Genomic DNA, 22,521 nt, shown 5'->3' with positions numbered 1-22,521 from the left:
GCGCACGTGTGACCGGATGAGCTCGCCCGCCCGCACCACCGCGCCGGTTGACGAAGGGAGCATGCGCCCTGTTGAAAGGAGGTCGCTGAGCAATCAGCAGACAGAGGCAATGGAGGAGTCTTTTAATAGAAAAACACACGTGTAACAGTAGCAACACAATCTCTCGCAATCCGGATGGCGCTGGACTTCAGTTCTTCACCTTGGGAGGTGGCCTGTAAGAGGAAGGAGAGAAGGGATTCAGAGCCTGTCACCGTTTTCTGGCACTCCTACCAAGCGCCAACCCGCAGGGCTGTCTTGGTGGCTTCCCGGGCCCCCTGCTCACCTGTACACGCCCACCACCACGGCGTGGTCTCTTTCGTACGGCTCCAAGGTCAACTGCTCCTGGGGCTTCATGTTCTCCTGCTGCATCTTCTTCACTTCAGAGGCAAACACGGCCTCCGCAGAGGCCGTGGAGTCAATGCAGTTGGCCTGCAGGAGAGAGAACTTGAAGTCTGCAGCAAGGCTTTGAGCTGTTTTCCCTTTTTTTGTGCTCTTTAAACCGCAAGTATTTGTTTTTATTGGAAACTCCGTGAAACTCCGGTTTTGGGAATGGAGGGAGAAAGACTTCATTAGAGAAATTTTCAAGTTGGTTTGGATTTGGAACAGGAAGATTTCACCAGAGACCTATTTATCTAAAAGCCCGTGTTTATTTGTTTTATTTAAAAGCCCGTGTTTAAATGTTATACCCAGGCTGGGTTTTGTTTTGTTTTACTTTCTCTTTCTTTAACAATAGTAATGCTGAGAATACAAAATCAAATGTAACAAAAGCCCAACAAATGGTGACTCTAGCTGAAGATCTTTATTTTAAAATAAAATGTTTTTGAAAATGCACCTAGCATTTACCTAAATTTATTTGAATATCATTGTTCTAAACACTTCATATATATTAGTTTAATCCTTACATACAACACTAAAAGACACACGCCTAATATTTATACTCTATAAGTGAAGAAATAGGTACCAAGTTAGGGAACTTGCTCAAAGTCACAAAGCAAGCTGGAATTCAAATTCAAACGGTCAGACTTGCCGATCACTCACTTGACCACTACATTCTATTGCCACGCCCAAGCAAAGCCTTGTTGTTTTACAGACACTCTTCATCAGGTGCTGTTTGACTGGGGGCAGGGATAGAGGCTGACTGGATTAGGCATCCAGGATGGAGGCCTCCCTTGTCTTGATGGACTGCTTGGCAGTTAGAGAGAAGATACTATCACCCCATCTTGGACTCCTCCAAGCCTCATACCTTAATGGAAATCACAAAGTGTCCTCCGTTACGAAGGAAGGTGTGGGCATTCAGGGCTACGATCCGGGTCTGGTCTGGCTGGGCCACATCAGCAAAGATCACATCCACCATTGCTAGGGAGAAAGACGCAGCAGTTACAGAGGGGACCCGTTAGACCTTCCCAGCTCCTCCCATGAGGCCTGCACCCCGGTTACCAGCAGGTTCCTGGCAGAGCCTTCCCCTGCTTCCAGTCTCACTTCCCCCCACTGACCCTCCTCCCTCTGCAGCGCCCCCAGGATGGGTCCAAGAAACCCCGTCTCGCCATCTATTCATTCCTCTCGTAAGTCGCGACAGCCACCTGCTCTGTGGCCAGGCCCAGGCTGGGTGTGGGGGACAGAGAGGAGTCAGACCCAGACCTTACTCTCAAGATGCTCCCGGGTCTTAGGGTGGGGGTGGGGGGACAAACACACTCATCAAAAAGGCAAGTAAAGGTAAGTACTTACAGGCAAGAGTGCCTGCAGGATTGTCTAAATAACTAAGTCGCTGGGACAAAGGTTATTGTATGAACGCATGGGGGGAAACACCTCAAGAGAAAACCAGCGGAATGCAAAGTATTACTTTTAAGCTAGTGTCATGGGGGGTGGGGGAGGGCAGGGAGGAGGGGATAATGAAAACTGACTTTTTTTAATTGGGAAAAGCAGCTTATTAAATTGCTCATATCAATCAGTTACCTCTGAGGGTGGTTTATAAGGAGTTCCGGTTTTACATCACGCTTCCAAACTTTTTTTTGAGAACAAAGTAATATTCACAACAGGACCCTCTCGGCGAAGGCCACACTCAGTTTGTGTTTTCTGGGTTATGATCTCACCAGAAGAGGAGGAGGAGGAGGAGGATCTCTGAAGGGGGCTTTTATACATAAGCCAGGGGCAGCATAAAAATACCATGTTCTGGAGGGAAGCCGAAAGTACAGGGGTGCCTAGGGAGAGGCCAGGAAGGAGGCTGTTCCTCCAGGCCCGCCAGACACCATCACCTGGCTCCCCCCACCCTCTTCACTCCTGCAGACTCAGGCCTGCTCATCCACTCTGATTCCACTCGGATCAGGGCCCTGGCCACCTTGGCCAGGAGTCCTGGCGCGGCCTGGACTGCACAACCCCGGACCCCTCACCGATGAGCATGCGGTATTTGTGCGGGTGCCGGGCATCTTCGATAACAGGGATAATGTTGGTCCTCTTCTTGGCCAAGTTAATGAGGTCACGGCCAGAGCGGTGGGAGAACTCAACTGCATAGACCAGACCGTCCTACAATAAAGCAAATAATAAATACTGATACTAGTTCTTAGATGGAACACCCACTCTGGGCCCAAACACCTCATGTAGCATCTCTTCAAATCCCCAAATCAAAACCCTGCCATTGAACAGCTACTGTTATGTCCATCTTACAGATTAATAAAGTGAGGTCCAGAGACATAAAGTCACCGGCCTACGATGACTGAATCTCACTTTGCTCGATCTGAAAGCCCAGTCCCTCAATATAATCTTCAAACGAGGAAGCAAAGGGGCGTCTGGATGGCTCAGTCGGCTAAGCGTCCGACTTCGGCTCAGGTCACCATCTCATGGTTTGTGGGTGCAAGCCCCACGTCAGGCTCTGTGCTGACAGCTCAGAGCCTGCTTCAGATTCTGTGTCTCCCTCTCTCTCTGACCCCTCCCTTGCTCATGCTGCCTCTCTCTCTCAGAAATAAAACTTAAAAACAAAAAAATAACAAGAAGCAGGGCCAGTACAGAAGTGAAGTCCTAACAGCTAAGAACACTTACAATGGGCCAGGCACCGCTCTTGAGTATTTTACAGGAATTCCCTCATTTATCTTCACAGTAACCCCATTTTCCAGAGGGGTAAACCGAGGCCCAGGTAGGTTAAATAACTTCCTGAAAGCCACCTCACTGTTAAATGCCCACATCAGAGCCTGGTGTTTTGAACCACTAAATTATACAGCTCCTTTCCCTCCAGGCCAAGAACTCAGGAGTGAGGCAGGGGCCTAGCTCCAAGCTAGCCGGTACAGGGAAGCGGCCATGGCCTCCAGGCTGTCGGGGGCAGCCTCTCCCTCCCTTCCACCTCACCACCGGCCCTGACCCACCCCTCCATCCACTCACCGGGCCTACGATGTCAGAGACGTGGGAGACGGTGGTGCCGGACGCAGCCCCGAGGTAGAGCACCTTGGCCCCAGGCTTGATGTGGATCTGGTCCACGCCGCCCAGGATTGCTGCTGCCAGCTTGGAGCGGAAGGGGTTCCAGGCACGGTACTCGATCTTGTCATCTCCCTCCTGGGCCGGGAAAGAGGGGGATGGATGGAAGCCAGTCAGTGCTGGGCTCTTCCGCTAGACTCCACCGCCCTTAGCCCTAAGGCCCCAGGCGTTCATTCACTGTTCAAGATATGAACACAGGTGGAAACCAGGGTGGCTCAGTTGGTTAAACATCCGACCTGGGCTCAGGTCATGATCTCACGGTTCCTGAGTTCCTACACTGGGTGAGCCACGAGCCCTGCTGTTCTCTCCCCCCCTCTCTCTCTGTCCCTTGCTCACTTGTACCCTCTCTCTCTGAGGGAGAGAGGGAGAGAGGGAGAGAGAGAGAGAGAGAAAGAGAAAGGAAGGGAGGGAAATGAACACACATACACGTCAATGACCATAAAACACGTGCAGGGCCTGCCCTCTCATGGAGGTTCCGGACTCAGGCAGAAGGGCGGGGACAGACAGACAACATAGAGAATACGACCGCACTGGACGCAGGACCTGCGTTCACTCGACAAACGTTCGCTGTGCCAGCACACCCTGTGCGCCGCATCCAGGCCAGGACCGGGGATGCACAGTGAATGAGACAGAGACGCTTGCCCTCAAGGACTAAGTATGCACTGAACTAACACACGGTGCAGCAGCCAGGGGCGGGTGCTAAGGAGAAAAGATCACGGCAGGAAAGGGGACGTGAAGCATGGGGCGCGGGCTGAGGGACGGGTGAAAATGAGAAAGGGTGGCCAGGGAAGAGCCCAGGAGACGCCTGCAGAGACCCCGAGGGAGGCCGGGGCCAGGCAAGCCACCTGGGGAAGCGCACTCTCGGCATCAGGAGAGGGCGCAGAAAGGACACAGATGGGCCCCGAGCAGGCCTGGCCATAAAGAACATGGGATCACAAGGCAGAGGGTGCGCGGTGAGGGCTGCTTTTGACAGACTGGGTGGTGCAAGGCGGCCTTGTGAGAGAGACAAGGTGACATCCGACCAGGGACACTGGGGGTGAAAGAAGCCAGCTGGGGGGTGAGCAAGGAGGTCTGTGTGGCTGGAAGATGCTAGGTGAGGGGCAGGGAGGGGGAGCTGGAACGCCCTGTCTTCTGGGGCACACTGAGGACCTGGCACTTTGCCCTGGCAGCCACGGGGATCTGCCTTCGGTATTAAGATGACCCCCTGGCTGGCCTGCACAGGACACATGCGGGGGCGGGCAGGGGGGCCAGACGGCTGGCTGCCCCGTCGGCTGGGACCCTGGTCTCACCGAAATGGAGACTCTCTTCTCTCCATAAACTGACTCTCCGGGGACCAGATTCTTGGTGACGAGCGCGTCTTCCTTTCCTCGACAAATGAAGACACCTAAGTGAGGGGAGCAGTGCGGGGTGAAGACTCTGGGCCGCGCCCCAGCGCACCCCACCCTCAGCAGCTCCCCACCTTCCTCGCTCACCTTCATGCCGATGGGGTTCTACCATCACATTCTTCCCCGACTGGTTTCCTCTCTTGCCTCCCCGACCACGACCCCGGTTGCCGCCAGACTGGAACCCTCCTCCTACAAGGCAGAGGTGCAGTGAGAGAGGGAGACCCCGTGATCTCTTCCTCCCTGAGCCCCAAGCCCAGGCACAGCCTCCTGACTGCATTCCCCGCCCCCCCATCCCCCCCATCACTCACCACCTCCTCCTCCTCCTCCTCCTCCTCCTCGGCCACGGCCCCTAAAGCCTCCACCACGACCCCTGCCCCCGCCGAAGCCTCCTCGGCCTCCACCACGTCCACCACGGTCACCAAAGCCTCCTCGGCCACCGAAGCCGCCCCCACGGGGGCTGAAACCTGCAGTAGCAACAGAAACAGGAATCAGGGCAACGAAGCTGGAGATGTTATTATTCCCGCATCTCGTAAGTTCCGCTGGGGGGTGTCCTCGAATACCCACAGTAGCCACAAAATCAGGCCCAACCTAGATGTCCCTCGGCAGAATGGGGGGCACATTCATAATCAATGATGACGAGGAGCTACCATTACATGCGACAGATAGATTATGAACATCTTAGAGTCGTAATGCAAGTGAAAAAGCAAGTCAGAGAAAACCATGCCCAACATAACATCTTTTGTAAAGGTCAGCAACAATTAAAATTAAACAATGCCACACCCCGTGCCACCCCCACCCCACCCCCGCAAAAAAAGAGGCAAAGGGATAACTGCAAAACTCACAATACTGAGTATCGAAAGGGAGAAATTACACGGTGCAGGTAGGGGAGGGACACATAGACTGACGTCAGTTATTGTAAACATCCTGCTTTTCTCTCGATTGGGTAGCAGATTGGCAGGATCCATCCTATTTTCTTTCTTTCTTTTTTTAAACGTTTATTTTTGAGAGAGTGTTGAGGGGTATAGACAGAGGATCCAAAGAGGGCTCTGCACTGACAGCCATGAGCCCGACGCGGGGCTCGAACTCACGAACCATGGGATTGCAACCTGAGCCAAAGTCAGACACTTAACCGACTGAGCCACCCAGGTGCCCCTCCATCCTGTGTTCAGTATTAGCCCAGAGAAGCGCAACCACGTGGCAACAAGGTCCCTCAGACCCTGGAAACATTTCCAGGCCCTCCCGCTCCTGAACCGGTGTCTGGAAGAAAACGCCAACCCTCAAACAGAGGGTTTCCTCTCTGCTTGCAAACTTACTTGCAGAAGTCCCTCCCTGCTCAGGGGGCTAGATGGATGGATGGATGGATGGATGGATGGATAGACAGATAGATAGATAGATAGGGGAAAAAAAGAAAAGGAGATTCAGAGAGGCTTTATTTTCATCAGCTCAGGTCAGATCAAACTTGTTCCCTTCACTGAGCACAAAACGACGACAGAGGCGGATGGAATTCTGGTGCGAACAGATTCCGTGTTCTCCTGGGGCAGTTTCCTCTGCCGTCCTTTCCGCCAACCACAATAGCGTGAAAATTAGTGATGCTTTAAAAAAAATAATCTCCCTCGATGTAAAACTGCTCAGTAGTGAGCTTGCTGGAGTTTCTGGAGAGGCGCGCCGTATTCCCCTCTCTGAAAGCTTCATGCACCCCGCCACGGCGTTGAAGATGAAAACGTAGAACTTTCTGAGCGCCATTCGTGACGGAAGCGTTCGAAAGGAACACTTTCGGAGAGAGGGGTCTACCTTTTCTCCCTCTGCTCCTTCTACACTCTCCTGTCCACAGGGCAGCCGGCGACTGACCTTTTCGAAACCGCAAATCGCCGTCTCTTCATGCCCCCGCCTGAATCCCCTGAATGGTTTTCCATCACACTGAAAATGAAACCCAAATGCCTTTCTCTGGCTCCCAAAGCCCCAGATCAGTGGGCCTCACCTTTGGCGAAGGCCTGGAACCTAGAGACTCTGATTTCGTTGGCCAGCACAGGGGCTTTTCAAAGTCCCCCGGAGATTCGAAATGTGCTGCCAGAACTAAGAGCTGTCGTCACAAGGCCCTGCTGACTTCTGTGACCTCCCTCTTTCTCTGCTGGGCCTCACACGCTTCCTCCTCAAACTCATCCTCCAGCTTCTAGACCCTTAATATCGGCCCTTCCCACCGCCTGGCTCCCGGGGACGTTTGCTTCTTCACTGCACTCAGGCCTCTGATGAAACATTCCTTCCTCAGAAGAGCCCCTGGGCTCCCTACCTTGACCCCGCCTTCTTGTTCTCCCCGGCAATGGGAATCCATGGCAGTTTTTATTTTATTAGTGCCTGACTCCTGCACCAGCATCAAAGCCCAAAGGGACAGGGATGTTTTAACTGTTCCGGTCACACTGCAGCCCCGGCACCATGCATACACTTGGCACAAAGTGTGGGGGGCTTGGTAAACACTGAATCAACTGTCTGCTGAGGACTCTTAACTCCCTGGGTTCTGCCTCCAGGAAAAAGCACCCTCTCTGTTCATTCAGGAAGCGGGTGATGTCACGGTGACCGGAGCACCCTGGTCCCCTCCCCTCAAGCAGTTCGTGCCTCCCATACAGGGCTATGGCCATGCCATTCAGGGCCCTGGAGAGTAGGGAAGGTTCGTGGGAAGCTTGAACACTTCATCTGTAAGACAGAGATACGATGGTAACACAGCTGCAGAGAGTAAGTAAATGGCTTGATATGCACAAAGCACTTCCTTCGATACACAGCCTGGCACACAGATTGAAAATGAGGATTCAATGAGGGGAGAGGGAGGCCCCCTCCTTCCTACTTAGAGGAGAAACCACTAGGCTTAAGAGACTCAACCAGGCCTGATGGAACAGAGACAGGAGAAGAGTGGGCATGGCATGGGGCACAGGGGACAGGAGTGTCAACTTTCAGTCCTGGATTCTCAAAGCATAGCCTATTCCATTTCAGGTCCTGGGGAGCTTACAAAAATGTACCCAAAGTACTGGCTCCTCGGGAAAACACATGCTCGCACAGACTTTCCCAGAAGTTTTGGGAGGAGGGTCCACAGACACCCCCCCAACCTCCGCTTTAAAACCTGCTCTCCTCCATAACCTTCCCCCATCTCAAAAACGGATGCTCCACCCTTCCAGTTACATGCGCCCAAGCCCTTAGTTACCCTTGACCCCTCTCTTACCCCCACATACAAGCTGGTGGCTCCACCTTCAAAGCAGATTTCCCAATGGTGACAATGTGTCAGGTAGGTGACAGTTTGTCACCCTGGTCCAAGCCACATCACCTCCCACTAGATCACGGCAACGAACTTCCCACTAATGTGCCTGCTTCCACACTTCTGCTCCCCCGAGGCCCCTCACACGCAGAAGCCAGAAGCCCATCCTTTTAAAGATGCCCGTCGGACTGCATCCTGTCCCTGCTCAAAACCCCCCAAAGGCTTCTTCTCTCCATCGGCCCCAATGAAGTGAAGAGCCGACCCTAGATTAAACTTCAGCAACTTCAAATCTTAACACAGCGAAGGTAGGGTTGGGAGGGAGCAGGCATTACCAGATCACAGGGTGCCTGGGGCGCGCCACCGTCAGAGGTACACAGCCCAGTGCTGAAGAGGAAGGGAGGCTGGGAGGGGGCGTGGATCCAACCCCCCTCCCACCAGATCACCCCATTTCTCCACACATGGACTAAAGAAAACAACAAAGAAACAAGGAAGACCTGAAGGAGGAAGCAGACCTTCTGGGTCACGGTGGAAGATTTCCCTAAACTCTAGTGGGGCAAATGGGCGGAGGGGCACAGCCTGATTTAGGAAGAGCTGAGACACCAGGGAGAAGGACCCTGATTTTGTTCCTCTTGAGAAGATAAAGATAACAATGAGAGGCAATACTATCATGTCAAGCTCTATGCTTTTTCCTGAACTTTACTGGGATGTAACTGACACACAACATCGCATGAGGCGACCACGTACAACCTGTCGATCTGTACACGTACACGCTGCAAAATGATCACCGCAACAGGCTATTTCTTCTTAACACGATCTTGCTAAATGGTAACTGGGCGCCATTTTACTCAGGAGATAACAGAATCAGAGAGGTAAAGCCACTTGCCCAAGGTCACACAGTAGCTTCAGAAGCAAAGAAGTGAATTGAGACCTTTCTGCTGTCAAAGTCAGGACTCTCATCAATCTGCCATGAGGGAGGTGGGGTGGGTTCATCAGGGTCTCGGGGGGAAAATCAAATGAATAAAACCACTCCTCTCCTGTGACTATCTCCGCCCGGCTCTCCGCCAACTCCCACAATCGACTCCGACAACCGCTAAGCGTATCTTGGGCTTGTGTAAATTCTCACCGCGAATTACCCTGATCGCTCAAATCTCAGGGATCCGCCCCCTCGGGAGAGTAGAGAGCGGGAAAGTGGGACAGAGCAGGCCACACACTATCAAACCGGGAGTCCTCCTTCACCACGGCCCTCTCTAAGACTCGGCTGGGCTGGGGGCCCAGGGGACGGTCGCTGCGGTAGTGATACGCAAGGCTAAGGGGGTTCTCCACGACCCCAAATCGGGACTCTCCACCTCTGAACCAAGACATTACCCCGAAATCCCAAGGCCAGAGAGTCAAGATGCCAGGTGCCTGGATCCAGACCCTGGGTCAGTACTCCCCACTGCCACCCCCTGTCCAATCACCAAGACCCCTAATGACGGCCTCATTGAGATAAATCTTAGTTCAGGCATCCCCATGTCAGGCCCAGGACCCTCGACTCACGACCGTGACCTCCGAAGCCAGTCACACATCTCCAGACCAGGAACCCGAACCCCGGGGTCAGCGTCAATCACAAGGCTGAACCAAGAGCCCCCTCGTCACAGAAGACCGGAACCAGGACCCCCTCCGCACAGAGACCGGATCCCCTACCCCTAGGCCAAGGCCCCGCCCCTCCGATTCCGGTCTGGCCCCTCGATTCGTGCCCGCCCCAGTCCCAGACCCCGGACCCCACTCCCGGCCGGCACCTGGCTTCATGACGGGAGCTCAGCTCGGCTGTTCGGAACCCTGCAGCGCCCCAGGCTACACGAGTCGGCTGCTTTCGCACGTGGAAAGGAACGCACGCGCGGCGACGCACGGCGTGTGACGCAGCCTCGAAGCCCCGCCTCTCGGAGTCCCAGCCCGGGCCGGAGCTCTNGGGGGCTCTGAAAGCCCCTCAGGGCACCGCCGGGTCCGTGGCTTTACGCGCTGCCAGTTAAGAGATCGCTACTCAGAATGCGCTTCCTGTTTCCTCTTCACCGGTACGAGCCCACCCTACTTCCAACTCCTAATCAGGGGTCATCCCCAGGCTGTGCCCTCTGCCCCTCGTCTCTATTTCCAATTAACTCCCTAAGGACGCTTGTACACCCAAAAGCCTTCCCTGACCTATTTCCACCCCTAAGAATAGGGAAGACCCTGGGCTCACATTCATGCAATGGTAAGAACATTTATGCACCAGACACTGAGCCGAGATCCAAGAGTCAGACGCTTAACTAACTGAAACACCCCTCTCATTTCTTATTTTCCCTGTTAGTAGTATCGGCAACATGTTAAATTTTAAATGGTATGTCAAAGCATAATTTACATATAAAATCCATAAGTATATGGGTCAATGAATTTTAGTAAATTTTTATTATTTGTACAACCATTACCTGATCCAGTTTCAGAATACTTCCATCTTCCCCTTTCCTACTAAGGGAATCACACAATGATGGTCATTTGGGCTGTTTCGTTTTGGGTTATTCTGAATAACGGTGCTCTGTACATTCATGTATAGATATTTGTGTGGAAGTATGCTTTCATTTTTTTTTTGAAAAGGGTCCTAGGAGTCAAATGACTGAGTCCTATTATAAACGTGTGCTTACCTTTTATTTATTTATTTTTTGTTTTTATTTATTTCTGAGAGAGAGACACAGCGTGAGCAGGGGAGGGTCAGAGAGAGAGGGAGATACAGAATCTGAAGCAGGCTCCAGGCTCTGAGCTAGCTGTCAGCATAGAGTCGGATATGGGGCTCGAACCCACGAATGCATGAGATCATGACCTGAGCCGAAGTCAGACACTTAACTGACGGAGCCACCCAGGCACCCCAACGTGTGCTTACTTTTTAAAGAAAGGGACACACTGTTTTTCCAAAGTGGTTGGACCTATTTTATTTTTTAAAAAATTTTAACGTTTTATTTTATTTTTTGAGAGACAAAAACAGAGCACAAGCAGGGGAGGGGCAGAGAGAGAGGGAGACACAGAATCCAAAGCAGGCTCCGGGCTTGGAGCTGTCAGCACAGAGCCTGATGCGAGGCTCGGAATAGGGCAAGGTGTGGAGGAAGCAGCGTGGACCTTCCACACACAATCCAGGCGTGTCACTCTCCAAGGTCCTTAGTGTGTTCACCAACCAGAAGTTCTCCGAACCCTATTATTTAGAGTTTTTATGGAGATCTTATACATAGGCATAATTGATTAAGTTATTGGCCGTTGGTGGTTAAATCAATCTTGAGTCACATTTCCTTTCCCAGGGGTGGTGGTGATGCAGGGGACGGGGATGGGTTGGGGAGGCTGGGTGCTGAAAGTTCCAGCCCTCTAATCACAGCATTGATCTTTCCAGAGCATTTTCCACCTAACACAAGGAATCTCACATTTAACATATAGTACGTCCTCAAATACATTTATCAAATGAATGAAGGAATGGCCAAGGTGGAGTCAAAAGGACTGGCGTTGTGTACACTTTTCAGTGAAAAAAAAACAAAAAAACACATTAGGACCAAGTATGCAGAACTCATCAGGGGCTGTTATGATGGGGAACTTCATGCCTCAATTTTTTAAAAATGTGTAACAAAGTTTTAAACCCTATACAAAAGTAGAGGAATAGAAGAAACCCCATTTACTCATCATTCAGCCTCAAAAACTATCAATGCTTTCTGAGCCTTACATTTTGCCCCATTTCTTTTTCTTTTTCTTTCTCTTTCTTTCTTTTTCTTCCTTCCTTCCTTCCTTTTTCTTTCTTTCCTTCTTTCTTTTTTAATCTTTTTTAAAAGTTTATTTTGAGAGAGAGAGAGAGAGCGAGCGAGCAAGGGAGGGTCAAAGAGAGAGGGAGAGAGATGGAATCCTGAGCAGGCTCCACACTATCAGTGCGTGATGTGGGGCTCGAACTCACGAACTATGAAATCATAACCTGAACCAAAATCAAGAGTCAAATGCTTAACCAACTGAGTCACCCAGGTGTTCCTCTTTCTTTTTTTTTAAAATCAGCTCTACATGCAATGTGGGGCTTGAACTCACAACCCCAAGAGTCACATGCTCCACTGACTGAGCCAGCTAGGCACCCCAATTGCCCTCTTTTTTTGCTAGGGCATTTTAAAGCCAATCTCAATATTTTGCTATTACACTCCCATATATCTGAGTATGCATCTCTTAAGAAAAAAGAGAACATTTTCTTACATTGTCACACTTAACAAAATTAACAAGAAGTCCCTCATATAATCAAATAACACAGCCACATATTTGTACTTCCTCAACGGTCAAAAACAAATTTTTATTTTTAAAAGATTTTTGAAGTTTATTTATTTTGAGAGAGTGTGTCTATGTGAGCAGGGGAGGGGCAGAGAGAGAGGGAGACACAGAATCTGAAGCAGGCTCCAGGCTCTGAACTATCAGCACAGAGCCCATCGTGGGGTTCAAACCCACGAACCACGAGATCTGAGCTGAAGTCGGAGGCTTAACCAACTGAACCACCCAGGTGCCCCAAACTCTGCTTTAAATATGATGCTGTTGACTGAGACTTTGAGTCCCCTCAAAATTCTTATGTTGGAACATAATCCCTAATGTGATGGTATTTGGAGGTGGGGCCTTTGGGAGGTGATTAGGCCATGAGGGTGGAGCCCTCAAGAATGAGATTAGTTGCCTTTATAAAAGAGACCCAAAGGCCCTCTTACCCCTCAGCCACATAAGGACACATGAGGAGATAGCCAATCATGAACCAGGAAGAGGTCTCTTGCCAGACACCAAATTTGCTAGTGCTTTGATCTTGGACTTCCCAGCCTCCAGCACTGTGAGAAATCAATTTCTATTGTTTATAAGCCACTTGTTCTATGATATTTTGTGATAGCAGCTGAACAGACGAAGACATATGAGAAAACGGAGTGACAGAGAAATTAACTTGTTGGGTTATAAATGATGAAGCTAGAATAGAATCTATCCCTCTTTCCCTTTTTAAAAATTGTTTTAACTTTCATTTATTTTTGAGAGAAAGGGAGAGACAGAGCGTGAGTGGAGTGGAGGAGAGGCAGAGAGAGAGGGAAACACAGAATCCGAAGCAGACTCCAGGCTCTGAGCTGTCAGCACAGAGCCCGAAGCAGGGCTCAAACCCATGAACTCTGAGATCATGACCTGAGCCAAAGTCAGACGCTTAACCAATTGAACCACCTAGGTGCCCCCCTCTTTCCCTTTTTGACCCTTCCCTCCATCCAATGGTTCATCTTCTCTTCATCTACTTTTTTAAGCATCTATTTCCCCATCTTCCTATTTCTCCACTCCTCCATCCACCCATCCATGTCCCTTCCCTCCCTCCCTCCCCTGTCCTTTTCATCCACCCATCCATCCCTCCACCCATCCACCCACCCATCCATGCTTTGACCCCTCCCCCCCAATAAATATTCATTGTGTGCCAGATGCCCCAGGCATCTGACAGTTGCTATGCAGGAAGGAGAGTCAGGGAGGAGAAGGCATAAGACACACACATCGGCATGCAGCTTAGCCTAAGATATTTATTCAGTGCTCTTGCAGTTGGCCTCAGTGGCTCATTAAAGGGGTAGAATAGCATAGGGACACACAGGGACACTGTGCAGCCTCCAATTACTGCAGTCTCCAGGAGAATCCGGTCCTGAAGTCCTCATTCCTGGTGGATGGCTGATCAGGTGTGACTGTAAAAGACAGACTCTTAGCACTTCCTCTTGCACACTGAGCACCTACCCCCACCTCCTGCTTCCCATGGGGACCCAGGTGCCCCTGGCCCAAGTGGCCTGGCTTCCATGCTACATTCCTCACCATGGGGAGAAGTCCTGAGCTCTCCAGCTCTCCAATGTCGTCTTCTGGGAGTCAAGCCCATCATTGGTCTGGTCCCCATCAAAGTTTCCACAGGCCCCACACAGCTTCCCAGCATGGTCCCTGCTGACTATCACAGCCAGCTGCCCATTGGTGCCAAGCCACACCTGGACCCCTGCTTTCTGCTGGACTAGCACGGAGCCATCGGGGTTCTGACGCACGGACACAGATGTTAATACCTCAGCTGGGAGTGCCACTCGGAGACCATTCACCTGGTGGTGGTTGAGGAAAACACAGAGTGTTACCAGGATGGAGACTCTAAGCAAGACAAGAAGTTCAAGGAGCAAAAGCAGAGACAGATGAAGATGTGGATGCATGCACTGTATGGAGAGATGTGGACATAGCTAGCTGGAAATTTGGACAGAGGGTTAAAAGGACAGAGAAGAGATGGACAAAGAGATGCATCAATGGATAAACAGGCATGCACAAAGCATTCCAAGGGCAGCCAGGGTGGTGGGGAGCCCTTTATATCAGACAGATAAATACACAATCAAACCCCAGTATCATCCTGTTCTACTTTTTCAACATAAAAGAACCTTTAAGCATGTCCTGTAAGTTGATGGTTCTCTAACAAAAACAACTGCATGGCTTATTTTTTCAATGCTGATGTCTAAAGACAAGTAACAACCTGGAAAGTATCACAGTCATGTGAGAAAATTACTGTTTCTCTATCATAAGCTGTGGACTCAGTATCCTTTGTAACCTTATATGAGTTAAGTAACTACTGTCTGTTTTCACTGATGAGTTAATCCTTATAAAGTTAGACTCTCTAGAAAACCTTCTTTGAAGGAAAAGTTCTTTTTTCCTAAATGTTTTGGGTCTAGGTCTTCCTCTGGCAGATGATTGGAAAGATTGGTAGATATCCATGGATAGATGGATGGATGGATGGATGGATGGATGGATGGATGGATGGATGGATGGATGGATGTGTGGATGGATGGATGGATGGATGGATGGATGGATGGATGGATGGATGGGTAGATGGGTGAGTGGATGGATAGAAGATAGGGAAGAACATCTGTGTCACTCGGAACATAGCCTGTTGTAGAGGGAACAGGGCTGAATGTATTCACAAAACCAAACTTTTCCTGGGAATCATCTTCCGGTGGCCAGGCCCTATTCTGGATACTGGGAACAAAACGATGATCAAGACAGACATGACCATTGTCCAACCTGAGGATTATATTCTGGTGATGGAGAAAGGCAATAAACACAAACAAATAATGGATAACTTCAGATATCGAGAAGTATGTTGAAGGAAGTAAGACAGGGTGATAGCATCGAGATTGGGATGGACAGGAAGAGCTTCCATAGGTAGTCAGAAAAGGCCTTGCTATAGAATGAACATTGGAACTGAGACCTGGAGCGTGAGAAGGAGTCAATGCAGACCACGTGGGTGAAGAGCCCGGTAGCAGCAGGAATAGCAAACGTGAAGTCCTGAGGTGGGAACAAGCTTGATCTGCTGTACAAATAGCAGAAAGGCCAGCTCAGCCGATCATTAGCACGGCTAATGAGGGAAGGAGTTACAGGCAGTGGGGCTGGAGGCCAGCAGGAGTCAGATCACACAAGGCCTTGTAGGCCAAGGGAGGCAAGTGGCTTGGGTTTGGAATGCTGCTCTGGGAAGCCACCGTAGAGTTTTACCCCCGATCTGATACACATTTTTAGAGCATCTGCCTGGCATATAGAGAACTGTTTCATGATAGAGCGGCAAGGGAAGGTCAAGACTAGGTGTCTGTTAACCTGAATTATGGATCAGGCAGATGGCCAGAGAAAAGGAATGATGGGTTCTGATTACCCTAAAGAGAACTCAAGCCCTGCTTCTGAGTCTTGGACCATGTCTGTGCGTTGGTGGGAGGACGCACCATCCACTGAGGGAGACGTGCGTGGGGCATGGGCTGGATCTCTCCGCTGAGTCCAGAGAACCTCAGTGGATGTCTCTGCAATTCACAAACAGGTCATGGAAATAGAGACATGCTCCTCTAGGGACTTTAGCGTAGCCTGACATCCATGCTTGGGTCCGGGTCTCTAACATGTGGGCCATGAACGATTAGACCATAAGTTGGCATCAGCTCTCAGTTCGACCAAACAGATTCCCTCTCAGAAATCTGGAGCAGGTATAGTGAGAGCTATGGGGTTCGTAAACACAAGGCAGCTCTACGTGAGAGGAAGTCAAGGGGCAGAAGGGAGAGGGCAACGGGGCTGGAACAGACTCCTGGAGGCAAACAATGACAGGCCCGAGGGGGTCCCGAAGAGCGAGATGAAGGGCAGGTGAGGGAAGGATCTGTGGCCCAGGTTTGTCCGAGTCCAGAGGAAGTTCCCACCGAGCACCTGGAAACCATCTTGGTCCCTTGTAGCCACGGTTACCACCAGCACCTCATTCCCACCCAAGGTCGTTGGGAACTGAGCCTGGGGCTGGTGGGTTCAAAGCTGGTGGGATCTCAGGCACTGACTGAATTACTTAAATAAATGATTTCACCTTCTTGGGCCCTACTTTATCCTCTGTGTAAAATGGGGATAATAGCAGTCCCTGTCTTGTGGGGATGTTGTGGGGAACCACAGGGAATGAAATGGATTTGGTGAACAGCAAGTCTAAAAGATGGAGGCATAAATCCAGATAATACTGCCAGGGCGCCTGGATCCAGCCACTCCTGAGGCTCTATGCCTGGATTTTCTAGTTCGGTGGGCCAGTAAATTCCTTTCTGCTCAAGGCAATCTGAATTCATTTTCTGTTACTTGCGACCAACAGAGTTTCGATGAACACTGCTCTCAAAACTACTAATTTGCTTGAGTGTGTGTTTTGCTCCTCAAGAACTCAGCCAGGGCACAGGGACTAAAGTTTGAAATACTGAGACAAACACAAATCCAGAGACTACATTGCAGAGAGCTGGACAAAGAAAACGCAGGCCAGAGAGCAGCCAGGACTGTGGGGACACTGTAGCAGGAAGCACAAAAGCCCAGGGGAGACAAGCCACCCCCGCCTTGTGCCCCCGCTTACCCACACGCCCTTCATGGGGCTCACAGTCACGAGCCCGTCCTGGAAGAAGATGTGGGCCCGGCCCACAGCCTCGAGTCTGCCGTGGCAGGGCGGGACATCAGCGACCACACGGTACCAGGGGATGGTTTTCTGTGGTCCTGGGCAGCGGGAAGACACGTCGTAGCTGCCCGGGGAGGTGACTGCTCTGCGGAGCCCATCGAAGGTGGTGAGGTTGGCACCCATCGAAAGGGAACAGAGACCTTGGGGGGCCCAGCAGTCCCGGGCCCCAGCCTGGACCTCACATACGCGGCCTGGTGTGCAGCTGGCCGTCTGGCACGTCAGGCCGGTGCGTGAGGAGCAGGAACAGCGCTTGCTGCAGTCTGAGCTCAGCAGTGAGGAGTTCACCTACGCACAGAGAGTGGGGCCAGGTTACTGCGGTGTGGCGGACCGGAACAGTGGGCACAATCCTCCAACCCTCTGGGCCCACGCAGAATGCTTTTGCGGCAACTTCCTTTCAGAGAGGAAATTTACAGGGTGCCTGGGTGGCTCAGTCGGTTAAGCAGCCGGCTTCAGCTCAGGTCATGGTCTCATAGTTTGTGAGTTCAAGCCCCACGGTGGGCTCTGTGCTGACCACCTGCTTTGGATTCTGTGTATGTTTCTCTCTCTGCCCCTCTCCCACTCTATCTATCTCTCAAAAATAAATTTTTAAAAAACATTAAAAAAAAGAGATGAAATTTACTTCCCCTTCCCCCATGCATCTGGGCTCACCTTACAACTATACTTTGGTTATTTTAATGCAGCAGAAGCAGTGCTTGGACCAAGTTCAAGCTTGGGCCTCATGAGACCTTACACTTTCTCTCTCTCTCTTTCTTGGAACCCTGCCCGGCCGCCATAAGATTAAGCGGGGGCTAGTTTGCTGGAGGATGAGATCCCATGGGAGAGAGACAATGATCCCAGCTGACACCACTGTACTCCAGCCAGCCCTCAGCTGACCCACCCCGGGGGTACATATGTCTGAGTGACCCCCCCGGGACAGCAGAAGAACCACACAGCTGTGCCCACTCAAACAGCAGAGTCCCAGTCATGGACTAAACAAACAGTTGTCTAAAGCTGCTGTGTTTTGGGGTAAATTGTAACCCAGCAAAAGCTAATGGGTTCAGGTAGGAGTGGGCATTGCAGAAATCCCGGAGTCCTGGCACCCACAGCCCAGAACACAGAGGGCTCTGGGAGCCTGACTCTGGAAATTAACTTAATAACTTTTTTTCCCCTCCTGCCTGACTGGCTGCTCTCTCTTCATGGTTCATTCTTATCTCTGAAATCCTTAACGCTACTTTGCTCTGGGCTCAGTCCTTCGACCCTTTTTGTCTTTCATCTATGTTTGCTACCTGATGATCTCATTAAATTTCATAAAAACTGAAAGCAACATCTGATCCTCATTGGGACTCTGGTGCAGGGGGGGCAGGTAATTGTTACAGAGGACGTTATGGGGACAACTGGTAAAATTCAAATACAATCTTTTAGATATTGAATCACTGTTCATTTCCTGATTTGGAAATTAATCCCATCATAATCCTATAAATGAATTTCCATATTCTTGGGAAATGTGTGCTCAAGTACTTAGGGTAAAGGGGCACCAGGTCAGCATCATACTCTCGAACGGTTCAGAAGAAATGTGCATTTAAACTTATACAGAGAGGTTGGAAAGCACACGTGTCAAAAGGTCAACAAGAACCTAAACGATGGGTCTGCGGGAGTGCTTTGTACAATTCTCGCAGGTTTTCTTAAGTTTGGATTCTCTAAAAATAAAAGTCTGGGGTGCCTGGGTGGCTCAGTTGGTTAAGCGGTTAAGTGTCTGACTTGGGCTCAGGTCATGATCTCACGGTTTGTGGGTTTGAGCCCTGTATCCGGCTCTCTGCTTCGGATCCTCCCTGCCCCCATCTCTGCCGCTTCCCCCCAGGCACTCGCTCTCTCTGTGTCTCAAAAATCAATATTAAAAAAAAAAAAAGGATCGTTCAATGAATTAACATCTGTTACAAACCTGGCACACACCAAGAGCTCAGGAAACATCAAGCATGAAAAGAAATCAAATTTTCAATTTCCACCACGAAACGATTGCCAGCTTCACTACCTACTGTGCTGTTGTAAAGTGCTGGCATTTTTACTGTATGATGAAGGCGGAGGGTGAGGCCCCGTGCCCGGTCGGGACCTCTCAGGCACAATGACATCCCATCCTCAGATACCCGTGGTGCATGGGTAATGATTAAGCTCGTGTTATAGAGGAAGAAAATGAGGCTCAGAGAGGGGAGTGTAGTAGGCCGGGTAATATCCCCCCAAATATATGAGGCCCCAATTCCTGGGACCAGTCAATGTTACCTTCTATGGAAAAAGGGTGTCTGCAGATGTGATAAACTAAGGATCTGGAGCCGGATAGACTGTCCTGGGTGGGCCTTAAATGCAATCGTACATATCCTTATAAAAGGGAGGCTTTGTGACACACCAGAGGAGGGGACGCGTGATACAGAGGCAGAAATTGGGGCCGGGTGTCACAAGCCGGGGAATGCCTGCAGCCACCAAAAATGGGGAGAGGCAAGGAACAGATTCTTTCCTGGGGCCCCCGGAGGGCGTGCTGTCCTGCCGGCACCTCGATTTTGCCCCATTGACCCTGATTTCTGACGCTGGCCTCCAGAACTCTGGCAGGAAAAATTTCCCTGGTTTGAAGCCACCAAGGTTGCTTATGGCCTTTGTCTCAGGAGCCTCCGGAAAAATAGACACTTTACAAGCATCGAGTCACCCAGGTGGGAAACTGGAGGTGGTTCCTCTGTCCCCATCCTTGAGGGGGTTGGCAGAGAAGCTCAGAGTCTCCCTCCAGCTCCTCTACCCTCCCTGCCCACCTACAGTCCCGGCTCACCGGCAAGTAATGACCATCGTGGGCGCAGCCGCAGTCCTGCACGGGGACGCAGGTGCCCTGCGAGAGCAGGAAGCGGTCGTCACACTCGCAGCCCTCAAAACAGCGGCTGGTGCAGCCCGTGAGGCCGGAGAGAGCAGCACAAGAGCCCTGGCNGGTCAGGCCTGGGGGCTCCTGACCCTGGTCTTGGCATCCCGCTCGCCGGATCTGGGCTGGCAGTGCTGGGCACACTGGCTAGGAAGCCGCCTCATGCCCTGCCCCATGGAGCTCATTATCAGTGGACAGGTAGTCACGGCCCAGCGTGACCAGGGCTGCAGGGGGAGGCATGGACAGAGAGGTCAGGGCCCGGATGAGGCCAAAACAGGGGGTTATAAGGACCCACGGGAAGCATCCAGGGTGAGGCCCTGGGCTCTGCCTGAGCAATCCATGGATGGTGTGGCTGTCCCGAGATGCAGACTTGGGGTCACAGAATGGTAGGGTCAGGTTTGGGGTGAGATGCTGATGTCATATGGGAACACAGCAGGTGTGAAGAACCTGAAGGAAACCCAGGGAAAACTGTCCAGGAAGCCACTGCCCCAGAGGTTGGCAGTCGGGAGAGGGTTGAGGGCCGAAGACAGACAGCGTCTACTGTCAGCACAGGACAGATCTAAGGCCACAGAGGTAGATGATGGCCCCGGACATGGGTGCTGTCCTGCAGAGAATGAAGGAGACACGGCCCTGCCCTGGGAGTTTGATGGAAACGTACCCCCTAAGAGAGGTACAGTCCTGGGCTGGGGGGCTGAGGGCAACTGCCTTGTCCTGGAGGATCTGAGGGGACATGGTCCCATCTTGGGGGAGGGGGGCGTCCAGGTGAGTCACAGACTCGGGCTTTATTATGTGAGCTACTGCTGGCCTGTCTGACCAGCCCACCCGGGCCCCACAGAAAGGGTTCAGGATGAGTCCTGGGGAAGAGCTCTGTCTGTGGTTTCAGGAGCCATGGGAGGGGGGGCCCGCAGGCGAGTCAGCGGGGCAGGAAGAAAGGGGGGAGGGTGTGCTGTGGCAGAAGCTGGGGAGGGGGCTTCAAGAGGGCAGGACTGCTCCTGAGAGGCAGACAGGACAGGAGCAGATCAGGGGGTGTCCCCGAGCCTGGTCTGGAGTCCTCCGAGGGCCCCCTCGGACACTCACGGCAGAAGCTGTCTGTCCTCCAGGGTTTCACGGCCCCACCGGCCGCCTGGCAGGCCGCCATGTAAGCGGCCAGGCTGCGGCAGAGGAAGGCGGTGTTGCCTTTGTGGACACACATGTCGTACACGCACTGGCGGAAGTATTCGGAGGGGTTCAGCACCGCGTGGCAGGCCGCGAAAGGGCCGTGGGGGTCCCGGAGCCGGCCGCAGGCCTTGACATTCTCATAGGGCGCCGTCTCCTCCGCTGAGCACACGGGACAGCCGCCCGGCCCACAGCCCTCGCCACAGCCCTGGGAAGAGCTGGGCGCCCGCCAGTTGGCCCCGAAGGCGTCCACGCTGGGGGCCACGGCGCCACTGGGCAGGACAAAGTCGTCGCTCCAGTTGCCATTGAAGTTCCCACAGAGGCCACAGAGCCGGCCACGGAAGGGGCTCGGGATGGATATGAGGATGTGGGCTTCACCGTCAAAGAGAAGCCGCAGTCCCTTGGTTGTCTGGAGAACCATGTTCCGGCCCTCGGCGGTCACCCGCACACGACCCACAGCCACAGGCAGGGCCACAGCCTCGCCGTCGATGGTGACCTGGGTGGAAGGGCCGGGGCCGGGGGTCAGGGACTCATAGTACCACAGTGCGGTAGTCCCCTCAGACTCCTGGGGTAGAGTTCTGTCCCTCTCAGGCCCTTTGGGTTGCACCATGTCCTTGGATTGCCCAAGGGAGGGACTGTGTCACCTTCAGACCCCCAGATCTGTGTCACCCTTAGTCCCCTTGGAGTGGGGTCATAGCTCCCTCATGCCCTCCAGGTGGGCCCTGTCCTGCTNCCAATGTGTCCATGTGTCCTTCAAGCCCCCAGGGTAAGGCCATGTCCCCTTACTTACCCTTGACCCCCGTGCTAGCACCACCACCTGGCCAGCCACAGTAACCACCAGCTGCTGGGGCTCTCCGGCTGCATTCTTCTCAAGCACAATGACAAAGTCCTCGTCCCCAGGCTTTGGGTGGCAGACTCGGGCCAAGATGTAGGAGCACGAGCCATGGAGGTCATAGACACGCCCATCAAGGGTGACGTAGTGGACGCCCCCATTGGCCAGGCAGCGGCCACAGCCTGTAGGGTGACAGGCCTGGACGCCGTCCTCCACTCGGCACACCTCGTAGGGCCCACAGGCCGAGCCCTGCTGGCAAGTGACTTGGCCACCCGGCCCGCACTCGCAGCGCCGCTCACACTCAGGGCCCGGGTAGAAGGACTGGCCCAGAGGGTAGTAGCGGCCGTCGTGGAGGCATCCGCACTGGCCCACAGGCACACAGGTGTCACCGCTGAGCACGAAGCCGGCATCACAGACGCAGCCCTCCCGACAGGTCTGCACGCAGCCCTCGGGCACAGACAGGCTTGGGCAGCTCACGGGGCAGGAGTCACCGCAGAGCTTGTAGTGGCTGTGGGGAGGGCACTGGAGGGCTGTGGGGACAGAAGGGGAATGAGCCAG

At 52.4% G+C, this 22,521-nt stretch overlaps 2 protein-coding genes across 2 annotated transcripts in view; both read right to left on the bottom strand.

Annotated features, from left to right (window-relative positions):
• Nucleotides 1-107: 107 nt before the first annotated feature.
• FBL (fibrillarin rRNA 2'-O-methyltransferase) lies at nt 108-10,011 on the bottom strand. Its single transcript, XM_077773654.1, has 9 exons — nt 9,906-10,011; nt 5,195-5,350; nt 4,974-5,075; nt 4,791-4,885; nt 3,409-3,579; nt 2,427-2,559; nt 1,283-1,395; nt 323-468; nt 108-212 (listed from the first exon to the last, which is right to left on the bottom strand). Exons 1-9 carry the CDS (start codon nt 9,913-9,915, stop codon nt 188-190), a joined length of 951 nt encoding a protein of 316 aa, XP_077629780.1. The 5' UTR covers nt 9,916-10,011; the 3' UTR covers nt 108-187.
• A 3,673-nt stretch (nt 10,012-13,684) lies between these two features.
• The window catches only part of FCGBP (Fc gamma binding protein), a 39,354-nt gene continuing 30,517 nt past the window's right edge, over nt 13,685-22,521 (bottom strand). The window contains 6 exon segments of the mRNA XM_077773624.1: nt 13,685-13,829; nt 13,954-14,222; nt 17,006-17,389; nt 19,893-20,110; nt 21,054-21,627; nt 21,922-22,493. Coding sequence (XP_077629750.1) covers nt 13,820-13,829; nt 13,954-14,222; nt 17,006-17,389; nt 19,893-20,110; nt 21,054-21,627; nt 21,922-22,493 — 2,027 coding nt within the window. The 3' untranslated portion in view covers nt 13,685-13,819.

This window comes from Crocuta crocuta, unplaced genomic scaffold, assembly GCF_008692635.1.
Source record: "Crocuta crocuta isolate KB4526 unplaced genomic scaffold, BGI_CrCroc_1.0 scaffold267, whole genome shotgun sequence".
NCBI lineage: Eukaryota > Metazoa > Chordata > Mammalia > Carnivora > Hyaenidae > Crocuta > Crocuta crocuta.
Note: the sequence above shows the minus strand (reverse complement) of the source record. Positions and strands in the feature narration are given on the sequence as shown.

Excerpts from the sequence above, each read along its gene's own strand:
- FBL (XM_077773654.1), bottom strand. Across the intron at positions 5,076-5,194 it reads AGGAGGAGGAGGAGGAGGTG|GAGGAGGGTTCCAGTCTGGC; the intron begins GTGAGTGATGGG and ends TCTGCCTTGTAG. Across the intron at positions 2,560-3,408 it reads TCTCTGACATCGTAGGCCCG|GACGGTCTGGTCTATGCAGT; the intron begins GTGAGTGGATGG and ends GCTTTATTGTAG.